The 12,328-nt window shown below is 42.7% G+C and overlaps 1 protein-coding gene across 1 annotated transcript; it reads left to right on the top strand.

Annotated features, from left to right (window-relative positions):
• The first annotated feature begins 2,546 nt into the window (after positions 1–2,546).
• Positions 2,547–8,815, top strand: LOC121307164 (keratin, type II cytoskeletal 8-like). The gene is made up of 9 exons (XM_041239301.1): positions 2,547–2,974; positions 4,580–4,788; positions 4,959–5,019; positions 5,738–5,833; positions 6,170–6,334; positions 6,902–7,027; positions 7,280–7,500; positions 7,588–7,634; positions 7,950–8,815. The coding sequence occupies exons 1-9, from the start codon at positions 2,648–2,650 to the stop codon at positions 8,111–8,113; spliced, it is 1,416 nt and encodes a 471-aa protein (XP_041095235.1). The 5' UTR covers positions 2,547–2,647; the 3' UTR covers positions 8,114–8,815.
• The last annotated feature ends 3,513 nt before the right edge of the window (positions 8,816–12,328 follow it).

Here is a 12,328-nt window from a genome sequence, read left to right as displayed (position 1 = left end):
CAGCGCTGGAGAGCTGAGAATGCAGTGTGTTAGATTAGTGCTCATTATTATGAAGGTGCTGGTAATGACAGCGCTGGAGAGCTGAGAATGCAGTGTGTTAGATTAGTGCTCATTATTATTAAGGTGCTGGTAATGACAGCGCTGGAGAGCTGAGAATGCAGTGTGTTAGATTAGTGCTCATTATTATGAAGGTGCTGGTAATGACAGCGCTGGAGAGCTGAGAATGCAGTAGTGTGTTAGATTATTAAGGTGCTGGTAATGACAGCGCTGGAGAGCTGAGAATGCAGTGTGTTAGATTAGTGCTCATTATTATGAAGGTGCTGGTAATGACAGCGCTGGGGAGCTGAGAATGCAGTGTGTTTATTGCTTCTTCACACACACAGAAGATCCTGCAGGTGTCCTCAGTGCTTCATCTCAACAGTCAGAGCTCACACCCTCACACGTGAGCCCATTGCAATGGGAGCGACACTGTTTAATTGTACTGTGCAGCACCGGGACTGCAGCGGAGCAGGGAGACCACATTGCAACAGAACAACAGAACGCTGAAGCAAGACTTTTTAAACATCTCTGAGATGCATTCTTCATTCAGGTGTTTAGAGAATGGTAGATATGCAAGGAATGCAGAGTATGGAGGTGTATGAATCTGCCTAGCATGTTGTTTTTTTTTTCACTTTTTACTTCTTATGCAAGCAGCTTTTGTGCTGCATTTGTTTTCCTTTGTAAAAATATGTTTTGAGCTTTTAAAGATTGAGCTGCCAATATGGACTTTTAGATGACAATAACTTTCTAGACTGACGGGTTTAAATGAGCATAGAATCAATCATTTGCTAAGGTTTTAGGTGTTCTTTTCTGTCCACCTTTTGTGGAAACAATGTTTTCCACAAAAATACTTATAGGCATGGAATTAACACCTGTATTGCATAATCTAACATTATAACAAAGAAACTACAAATCATCTCTCCCACCCCAAGGTGACACGCTGTCATAGTGAAGATGATTGCTGCACCTCTTTCAGTCGAGTTCAGCTCTGATTTCACTGCATTCCTGGGTTCAATATGACTGGGTAGAGAAGTGAGCCAGTGCACCAGCCTTCCACCTTAGGTCCCACGGTTTTTAAGGGGGGAATCCCTGTTTATGGGAGTTCCACAGTTTGATGCAGTAGATGTCTCTGGAAATGCAGATCTGGGTGATTTGGCACCTGGATGCACACACTTTACAATACAGGTAATGCACTGCTGTTAATCTTCAAGGCACAGAAACATTCTTCTGCATTTCTGTGACTATGCCGTTCCCTGCATCGGTTTCATATGTTAGCCCAATGCTCCTGTGTCTGAATCAAAGGGACCTCACAGCAAATGCAACACTGGAAGCTGAGATGTTTATAAATATGCTTTGCCAAGCACCAATTTGCACAGTTATGCTATATTGCTGTAGCTACACCTTTGTTGCTGTATTTAATACATGTATGTTCAAGGACTTCCTAGATGCATAACTATTACTTTATTATATATATATAAAAAGCACATCTAAACAGTTATAATACAGAATACTGTTTGCACAGTGCCATTGTATGGTCCAGTCTGGTCCAGTAAAATGGATTATTATTCCAGGGTTTTCAAATTCATTTTCTGACACTAGCAACAGCACTGGACCCTCCCTGTTCTTGTGTCTTTTTAGTTATTTGGCAATCACGAATATTTCAGATACAAAAATAGTGTGGCCTGCCCCATGGTCTCACTCAGGGGTGGCCAACCCTGCTCCTGGAGAGCCGCGGGGTCTTCTGTTTTTCGTTCCAGTTGAGTTCTCCCATTACGTGATTGAACCAATCTTTTTCCTAACCGGTCAACACTAACATTTTTTAAATGTTTAAAGATACCCAGAAAACCTGCAGGACTGTGGCTCTCCAGGACCAGGGTTGGCCACCCTTGCTCTAGTTGACTGCTATCCGATCAGGTGATCTGCACCACAAGAAGGGATTACAGCAGCTACCAGGATACAACAGTATGCCTGATCTGTTGTATTAATACAGTATTTATCTATTCGTCTCAATGGAAAGACCAGGGATAGGATCGTTGGTGCTAAACAGAAGACCATGGGTTTAAAAGCCTTGGCTAGAACTGTCTTCAGTTTTTAAAGTGCATAGCTGTGTGCTTCAGAGCAGGTATTGGTATAAAAAATGATCAATCAAAGGTCACTATCTCATAGTCAAAGTATGCAGACTTTCCTTCCCCCGGACCGTGACTGGACATCTCTGATTTAGCAGTGCCATGAAATTCATAAACCAAGAAACAAGACGATTTACGCTTGCCTACCATTAATGATTGTAACATTAACGAAATCCTTTGGCAGTACACTGTTTGCAGTGACCAGCTGACTATGCTCCACACTGTGCTGCCTGTCGCCATAAACTGTCACCCGCAGGTGAGAGTGGGTGCGATCAGACAGGTAATTCCAGATTCGAGACCACACCCCGGCAGGTATTCAGACAGGGAATGTGACACTGGCTTGGTGGCTGTGCCTCCTACTTCCCCTTGTGCTAGGGGAATAAAAGAGAGTGCCTCTGAGCTGGCAGTCTACAAGGTTGGCAAAGCTATCCAGCACTGTTTCTTCTGCTCTTGTACCTACGAAGCCAAACCAAGCCTCAGCCATGTCTTTGATGGCAAGCAAGAGAATCAGCACCAGCAGCCTGAACAGCAGGGCGTCTCGGGCTGGGGGCAGCAGCATGAGTCTGAGCGGCCCTTACGGCAGTGGGAAAATTAGAATGAGCAATTCCTACAGCTCCTACAGCGCCATGGGAGGAAGCATGGGAGGAGGGATGAGTCTCCCCAGCGTCCCCATCTCCGCAGTGACCGTCAACCACAGCCTTCTGGCCCCCCTCAACCTGGAGATCGACCCCAACATCCAGGTGATCCGCTCCCAGGAGAAGGAGCAGATCAAGGGCCTCAACAACCGCTTCGCCTCCTTCATCGACAAGGTGAGCCTGTCTCAGCCTTCCTGAACTAGATGACGCAGAGCTAGATTCTCAAAGCTACTTAGTCCAAATTGCCATTAGCACAATAGACACCAAAAAAACAAAAAAGAAACCACTTAATACTTCATTCAAGCCCCTGAATTCAAAGTCTTCGCTTGTTTATTTCTGCTTTGGAAACTTTATTGATTGAGTTTCTCCTCTCTGAATGTTGTTTTTGCTGATTTGGAGTGCATAGCTCATGGTGTGTTTGCTAAAAGCACTGTATAATGACAGAGCGATTGCCTTTAACTCAGTCGGTTTGCTGTTGCTTGTATGTGAATCCGAGACAGAGAGTTAGGGAAAGTTCTTTTTCAGCACAGTTGAGTTCCAGGGTGCGCTCAGTTTGTTTCTTGATTAAGGTGCATATCTTTGACTGGCTCCCCTAGACTCTGTTATGAATCTCGGTATATTCTCACAGACCATTATGGAGCACAGTAAAGTATCTGTTATGTTGTGCAAATCCAAGGTGTGGGATAGAGTATTCATTTTCACACAGGACTATAATGCAAAGTAGTCATGTAACTTTAGATGAAATAAAAATTAATGATTAATGTAATTTCATACCCATCAAAATGAATGAATGAATGAATGAATGAATGAAAGAAAGAAAGAAAAAGAAAGAAGAAAGGAACACCCTTGCTTTAGGCTCCTTGTAAAAGCTTTTTCTATATCAGATTGCAGGTCAAGTTGCTGACACACATATAACAATATGACGCTGTGTATATGCTTCAATGCGCAGACTGCACGTCACAGCGTTTTAAGGACAATGGTGCACAGCTAATATTATTTGTAACTCAAAAGTTTGTCGAGCGCTAATACAAATTTAAAATTACACTGCGCTTATTTTCCAATTCCTGAACTCCCCAGCAATGGAGTCAGCCGGTGATCGAGTTAACACAGTCGCCCATTAGTGTTTATAAAACACAACTGTCTCAAAACACACAGAGCAGGCTGGCAGGACGATGTCCTGTGTTTGCATGATGCAAATCCTGGATCTCATTAAAGTGTGGTACAGCAGGGCGTGCCAGTGTTTATACTCCTCTTGAACAAGGCTGTGGAACAGGGCAAGCCTGTTTTTGATAGCAGGCTCGCAGACCCAAAATAAATGAGCAGTAGGTTCATACTCCACATCACTACATTGCAATCAGCACTTTCATTGTGATTTGACATACTGAGTGTACTTCCCTAGAGCCAGGCTGCTATTTCCATATGATAAAACACTACAGTATACTACTGGCGAAAAACACTGTAGCATGCATGCATTGCTACTTTATAGCATTTCCCCAGTCCGATATGAGCAGCATTTTGTCCCATGGGTTCGTTAGCCTTTCAACACATCGGTTCAAGGATCCATAATAAACCTGACATGGTACATGTCAAAAGTGTGCATCAGATTATTCATTACAGAGGCTAAAGTGTAACATGAAACAAAGGAATTAGATCACTTGATAGCATGCTGTTTCCGTAGTGATTAATATTGTGACATCCCATGTTAATAATCATCACAACATTCCTTTACTGAGCACTGCTTGGTGTGACTTGATTTGCTTCCCCTTGCTTCGTTTCTAGGTCCGTTTTCTGGAGCAGCAGAACAAGATGCTGGAGACCAAGTGGAACCTGCTGCAAGGGCAGACCACCACCAAGACTAACATGAACGCCATGTTCGAGGTGTACATCGCCAACCTGCGCCGGCAGCTCGACGCCATCAACAACGACAAGAGCAAGCTGGACAGTGAGCTGAGGAACATGCAGGGGGCTGTGGAGGACTTCAAGGGCAAGTGAGTCTGCAAGCACATTGATATCTGCAAGCTTTCATAAGATATTGCAGCAGTACTTTAAAATGACAAAATTAAGAGAAATATTTCGATCCAAAGTTATTAGGTTTAGTTGTATCTAATTTAATTATCAAGTAATGTACTACTCCCTACACTTTTGCTGTTGCTTGTAGGTATGAAGATGAAATCAACAGACGTACTGGTCTGGAAAACGATTTCGTCGTCCTGAAGAAGGTGAGTCTGTTTGTAATCTATCCCGCATTTGAAACATCAGTTTAACACAGTCTTATAGTGTTCAGACCTATCGGCATATCTCCAGAACCCCAGTGCATCTAACAGCCTTTTATAGTGGAGTTTTAACCTCAAAGAAGGTCAGTCCTCAACATTTACCTAAACTACCAATAAAATGGTCAATATACATCCTACACCTTTGCATGTACCCCTTCTGTTTAACTTATTTTAAACCAAAGAAAGTTTGAGTCGCAGCAAATTCAATTCTGCTTGTTCTGCTCTACGGCTGGAAAGCCAAAACACAAAACCATAATAGTAATCTCTTTATCTGAGAAACCCCATGGCAAGACACTAAGGCTTTGTAAGCAGAATATGTCTCTCATGTGGTTCCACTGTGTGGGTGTGGTTTTGTAATCAAGTCTTGTGTTCAATGAGTATAATCATTGTTTTGGTAGTTTGACTAGAAGATTGATTACAGCTAGTACAGGTAGTGTAACCTGCCCATAGGTTTGATGCACGTACAACCAACGTGCTAGAAAAGTAATCTCCATAGGGTTCTACACAATACCGATCGGCTGCCAAGTACCATTGACTTTCAGCATGATTTGTGAAAGGGTCTTTTAAAACTGGCAATAACATGCACGAGCTTTCTCATTCGTTAAAGAAAAGAGAAAGGAGAAAGTGACAACACGAGCCAATTCTTGTCTGCTGTGTTTTTCAGGATGTCGATGGCACCTTCCTGGTTAAGGCTGATCTGGAGGACAAGGTTGGCACCCTGAGCGACGAGATCAACTTCTTGAGGAGCATTTATGAGGAGGTAAACCACCTGCATTCAAAACGCTCAGTTAGAGATCCAAGGCAGAAACTGAGTCAAGCAGACAAAGTGTGCCCAAGAAGGCACTAGCCGAAACTTTGTGTCCACTTGACTTGGCGTCTTACAGTTTTGCAAAATGAGGTAAGGCACATCTCAGGAGCTTGATGTGGTGTCTTTGCAATGAAGGACCTTCTTTCGGTTTTGACCTTGATGAACAATGCTAGTCGAAACGCTTGTCAATGCATTTTACAATGTTTTCAGCACTTGAAGTGTTGAGCATTCAACGTATCAATCCCAGGAGTGACCCGGCTTTATTCCCCCGTTTTATTTCAAACCCAGGAGCTCCGCGAGATTCAGAGCCAGATCAAGGACACCTCCGTCATCGTGCAGATGGACAACGCCCGTCACCTGGACATGGACTCCATCGTGGCTGAGGTCAAAGCTCAGTATGAGGACATCGCTGCCAGGAGCCGCGAGGAGGCAGAGTCCTGGTACAAGGTCAAGGTAAGAGGAGACATCTTTCAATTCGCGCCATTCTCTCAAGAAAAAAATAGAAACCTCTGTTAGCACAATGTATTTTATTAAATGTATATGGACAAACATTATTATGTTCTGTATAGCTGACCACGATACTGATGTGATACAGCCACCTGAAATTGATTTGCATCATATAGTTTGTATCAGATAGTTGGTGTAAAATGACATCACATTAAGCTATACGGTTTAATTATTAATAGTATTAGTAGCATCAATATACTACAGCTGTGGCCAAGAGTTCTGCTTCACCTAGAATTTTTGTCAGTATACGGAAAACTACAAAGCGCTATGCAATTCAATGTGCTAACATAACATTATTCAGCAGGTTTCATTCGACCTTATGAAGTGAAACTAGTTAATTCTATAGGGTGATGCAACATTACATATTATACAAAGTATAGTATAGACTTCTGAAAGAAGCTGCCTGTACGAATGCCCTCTCCTGGCAAAACCACTCTGACCCTGAAAGTGGTATATATTACAGACAATCAGGTTTTGTTTTCTTTGTTTTTTTTTTGTTTTTTTTTTTAACAGTACAGTGAGATGTCCTCCCAGGCTGGCAAATACAGTGATGAACTGCGTAATACCAAGGGTGAGATCGCTGAGCTGAAGCGCATGATCCAGAGACTTGAGAGTGAGATCTCATCCATCAAGGGACAGGTAAGATAATATACCCGTCAGTCGCGTGTGAATAGTCTAATGTGAAATATCCGATTAGGAGTTAGAAAGATCAAACAAGCAAAATCAATCAATCAATCAATCGAATTGAATCTTAGTACAGTGTGGCAATCAAAGTTGGTTTTTAAAGAAACCTTTGGGAATCCCTGGCCTTCTCACCTCAGTAACTCTCTCTCTCTCTCTCTCTCTCTCTCTCTCTCTCTCTCTCTCTCTCTCTCTCTCTCTCTCTCTTAGCGTGCCAACCTGGAGTCACAGATCGCTGAGGCAGAGGAGCGCGGGGAGCTGGCAGTGAAAGACGCCAAGCTCCGTATTGGAGATCTGGAGGCCGCTCTCCAGAAAGCCAAGCAGGACATGGCCCGCCAGGTCCGGGAGTACCAGGAGCTGATGAACGTCAAGCTGGCCCTGGATATCGAGATCGCCACCTACAGGAAACTCCTGGAAGGAGAGGAGAGCAGGTAAGCCTTAAGTGGAAACCTAATATATTTATGCAACAGGTAAAACAGGTGTCTGAAGTGACTAACTTCTCATTTTTCATGTTGCAGGATTACCAACCACTCAGTTGTCAGTGTTCACTCTACACCAAGCTACAGTAAGTATATCAGCCATCTCCACATTTCTATCAAGCTCTAAGGAGCAACATACACTTAAGACTCCCTTACCTTACAGCTGTGTAGATGCATTGCTAGGATTTTCGTACCCACTCCAAAAGATGCCATTTATAATTCTTTATACATCCTCTTTATATAGCATTATGGAGCAGGATGTGATTATAATCCATGGGTACCGTTGATTTAAAAAAGGTCATGTTTTTTGTTTAGGTCATATTTGACCTAATTTTGCTGTATTGGACCTCCAACTAGCTCGGTGATAACCAACCCGTTTCCCTCCTCTACCGCTTCTACAGACCAGTCCAGCATTAAAGGGGTGAATGCCAGTGGCTACTCCACCAGCGGTGGCTACAGCTCCTCTTCCTCAGGGTATAGCACAGCTCAGGCCACCAAGAGCGTGGCCACTAAGAACGTGCTGATCAAGATGACCGAGACCAGCGACAACCGATACCGCAAGTGAACAGGAGAAGAGCCGCAGGCATCAAAGCAACAAACTCTCTGCTATCGTTACACGTCGCCCCGCTATTGCCAGCTTACAGCTACCCGTAGAGACCTGCTCAGTTCCCTTTTGTAGAGAATATATGTGGCACATAGTAAAGGGGATGAGCTTCAATCAATGATTATTGCTCATGAGGAACGATTATCGGATCCAAACAAATGCTGACCGAAGCTTGTCCCCTTTATTGCACGATCCATCCAGATGTAATTTTTATGAGATTAAAAAAGGGGGGTTGAGCTGAGAACCCAACGGTTTAACAAGTGCCCTTGATCTCTGGTTAGCTAAGCCGTCGATAGTGAGGCGTCACTCTTGGGGTATTCGTTGGATTTCGGTTGCTCTTTGGTTTATGTTTTTATTGTAACCTAACGAATTACGAATTCATCTCCTTTCTGTAGAATCCAATGCCGCTGGGAAATGGGGGGGGTGTTCATTAAAGTGGTCCTTTAGGAACCTCCAAGTTCCTAAACAGGGACCAGCTTGTAACCAAAATTAAAATCTACCACCAAGCTGGGAGGCATGCTTTGCTTATCCAAGCAGCCTAAACCCCAACAGGATTTCCATCCCTGGTGATACTGCACTGTACTTCTTCCTTTGTATCCCCATTAGCGTTCACCACAGTAACTGTCTTTAGAAAACTGATGGAAGGTATGGATTCAAAAATACACACACACACACACACACACATATATATGTATCCTTATTCTTTTACAGTTTTATAGCCACATTATATCCAGTGGCGCGGTATATATGTGTGTTTCAGTATTTAACACTGGTGTTACATATTATTCTGTACAATGCTTCCTATGTCTGAAAGTTTGATCGAACAGCACCATAGATCAGCACATTCGAGGACATGCAAGCAGACATATCAAAGGTGGTTAGCGTAGATCAGGCTGAACTAGGCTGCCTCACAGCTTTTAAATTTGTAATACATACTAACAAAATAAATGACTTTTAAAAAACTTGTGTGTGTGTGGTTTCTCTTGTAATATAATGTAAAGGTGTTTCTTTCATCGTGCCTCTTTGCCCACCTTACTTGTACACCTGCACAGATCTACACTGCAATAGATTTCCTAGCAGTCTGTTTGACTGCTACAGAGTTGAAAAGCTTAGCAGAGCTGGTTCAATGGTTTGCTTTTCAATTATTTTCTGGTAGGAGGCAACACAAGTATTATTATTATTATTATTATTATTATTATTATTATTATTATTATTATTATTATTAACCCAACTGGAGGGAACCCACTTGATTTTAAAGCACAAATAAAGCCTCTTCAAGTCCTCTTCCAGTCATCTTCAATGCCCCCATTGTTCCCTGAGCTCCATTCTCATGCCACAGCAGCAGCAGCCTATCAGGTAATGCCATGTAGTGAAACAGGGGCGCCCCAGGGGGAGGCAGAAACACATGTACTGTTTGTGTTTGTTTATCCCAGTGAGGTAACCGTGGGAACCCCAGAAGGCAGAGCCCCACTTACTCAGCTGGGAGGCAGGTCGGCTTCTTCTCCTGTAGAGGTTTCACACAGGGCCTGTGACCTAAAATGCTGCACGAAAAAAAAAACCATTAAAGATAATAAAACGAACAACGAGGCCAAAAGTATTTTTTAAATAGCTAATCAAACCGGTACTTCCAAATGATTTCCTTGTAACCACAACTCATCAATTCCTCACAACAGAGTGCACTCTGACAACACACCCACTAGACAAAACAAAGCCACTCCCCTTCAGTTCAGTGCTGAGGAGGCTGCTCCCACTGCTCAACACCCTGGTATTTCAGCAGGGAATGGCTGTCCGAAACAAAGGCATGCTCTGCTGATGGGATTGTGCGTCGCCTGTTGGCAACTGTCTGACAGGGCGAAATTAAAAACAAAACATGATTGATTTAAGGTTTGTACAACCTTGATTTTCCATGGGAAAAAAAAACCTTGGTGAAGTTCACTGCAGTAAATTCCTGTCTTGTCCCATGGTTATACTACACTTTTACCGTCGTTTACCATGGCATGCCTTGTTTATTAATATGCTTTACCGTACCTCGCTATTCTTTACAAGGCCTACCTGTGCTTTCCCATGCTTTCACTGTGCTTTATTACACTTTGCTGTGCTTCTATGGGGAACTTTTATAAGGGTTTTGCTTTCAAAAGAGAAATCAGATGTTGTTTTACAAGAGGCTGTGTGGTCCAGTGGTAAAAGAAATGGGCTTTTTAACACCAGGTTCCCTGGTTCAAATCCCAGCTCAGCCACTGACTCGCTGTGTGACCCTGAGCAAGGCGCTGAACCTCCTTGTGCTGCGTCTTTGGGGCGAGACGTTGTTGTAAGTGACTCTGCAGCTGATGCACAGCTCACACACCCTAGTCTTGTATTTTGTAAAGAGCTTTGTGATGGTGGCCTGCTATTAAAGGGTCAAAGATTTTGACAAACCAAAACACAGAGAGCTATATTCATGACAGCGTTATTAGAGTTTCCAGATTTGTTGCAACACAAAAATGTTTTTTTTTTAAAATTAATTAATTAATTTTTTATTAAGACAATAGAGTTGTGGCGACGTTTCCACTGTTTGCGCAACACAAAAATGTATATTTATATAAAGGTAGAGTTATATCTGCAAAGATGAATCTGCTACGATACCTATATAACAATTTTTTTTTCTACTTGACGATGCTGTACGACACCTACTTGTTAAAAACAATGACAGGACAAACACTACTGAATGTTGCAGAGGCCTGTTTGTGAGGAGTGTAGCCTTTCCTGTTTCTCAAACAAACCCAGATTAAAGTCAGATTGTCAAATAAGAATATATATATATATATATATATATATATATATATATATATATCTCATCGCTAGATCCAAGGACGTCCGTCCGCGGAGTGCGTCCAGAGACACACACTAAATGCAGTGGATCCAGCCCTGCTGCTGCCTTCCCCCGTGCACTCTACTCTCTCCCCTGCCAGCCTCAGGTACACCCCGGACTTGCTCACCAGGCTACAGTCCAACGAGTGCGTGCCGGGGTACCAGCATCGACTAGTGACACCTATGTAGTGATCTCGGTTCCCACAGACAGGCGCATCACACAGGGCGAGGCAATCCACACACAGGCGGAGGGCGGGCGCGAAGCAGGGACCTCTCAGACTAAAGCATAGCGCCGATACCACTGTACAAAAGAGCCGGCTCCTTTGCAAGGAGCGAATTTCAGGCATATGTCTCTGTGTGTGATTACGTCACCTACCAGCCCTTCCACTGCCTTCCCCCGTGCACACTACACAATATATATATGTGTATATATATATATATATATATATATATATATATATATATATATATATATATATATATAATTTAAGTTAATAACACCATTACTCTTTCAAATAACTCATTTACATTAAAATGAAGCAATGCCTTGAATGTGAAATATTACACTGCACTTCTGCTTTTTCGTAATGTTAATGGTTACATTGCCAGAAAATGAATTCAAACTTTATTAGTAGCTCAGTGTTAGTAGTATAGTGGAAGTTGAACACTGGAGCTTGAATTAAAAAAAAAAAAACGAAAAAAAAACCATGGCCCCACAAAACCAGTAAATAAACTAAAACCAGTAATGGTGCTTTTCCATACCCACTGGTAAGGTGAATGCTGGGCTGCGTTACCATGCGCTCGTTTTAACACTGAGACTGCTTGAAACCAGCACCGTGTGGAGTGAAAACACATAGTGAGCTAAGAGGGCTGCTGTCGGTCAACCCATTTCATTTTTCCAGATTTTTTTAGAACTGTGAACTTTATGGGTATGAGCAGAATATATGAGGGTAGCTTTCCATTGACTCGGGCTGGCTTGTTGGTTTCCTTTTGTAAAGCAGTTACAGCTAACGGGCTAACTGCATTCCGTGTTCATGCACTTCTTTTAAACGCATCCCGGCTGTAACCCTTTTGAAACTCTTGCCTATGTATTGCCCTGACCTTGTAGATCTTTAGCTTGGCATGTGGCCTGAAATACATCCATGTCGGTGTGGCTGGCTTTTCATAACTCATCTTGGCATAAGCTGTTTCTGTTTAATAAGCTGTTTCTGTTTAATAAGCTGTTTTGCCTTGGCACAAACCATAATTAAACCAATTTATAACTTTAGATAAAGTGTCACTCCTAATAACACATTATACAAATGGAACACTAGCTTTGTGCAATTAAAT

The sequence above is a fragment of the Polyodon spathula genome, chromosome 53 (assembly GCF_017654505.1).
Source record: "Polyodon spathula isolate WHYD16114869_AA chromosome 53, ASM1765450v1, whole genome shotgun sequence".
NCBI classification, from domain to species: domain Eukaryota; kingdom Metazoa; phylum Chordata; class Actinopteri; order Acipenseriformes; family Polyodontidae; genus Polyodon; species Polyodon spathula.
Note: the sequence above shows the minus strand (reverse complement) of the source record. Positions and strands in the feature narration are given on the sequence as shown.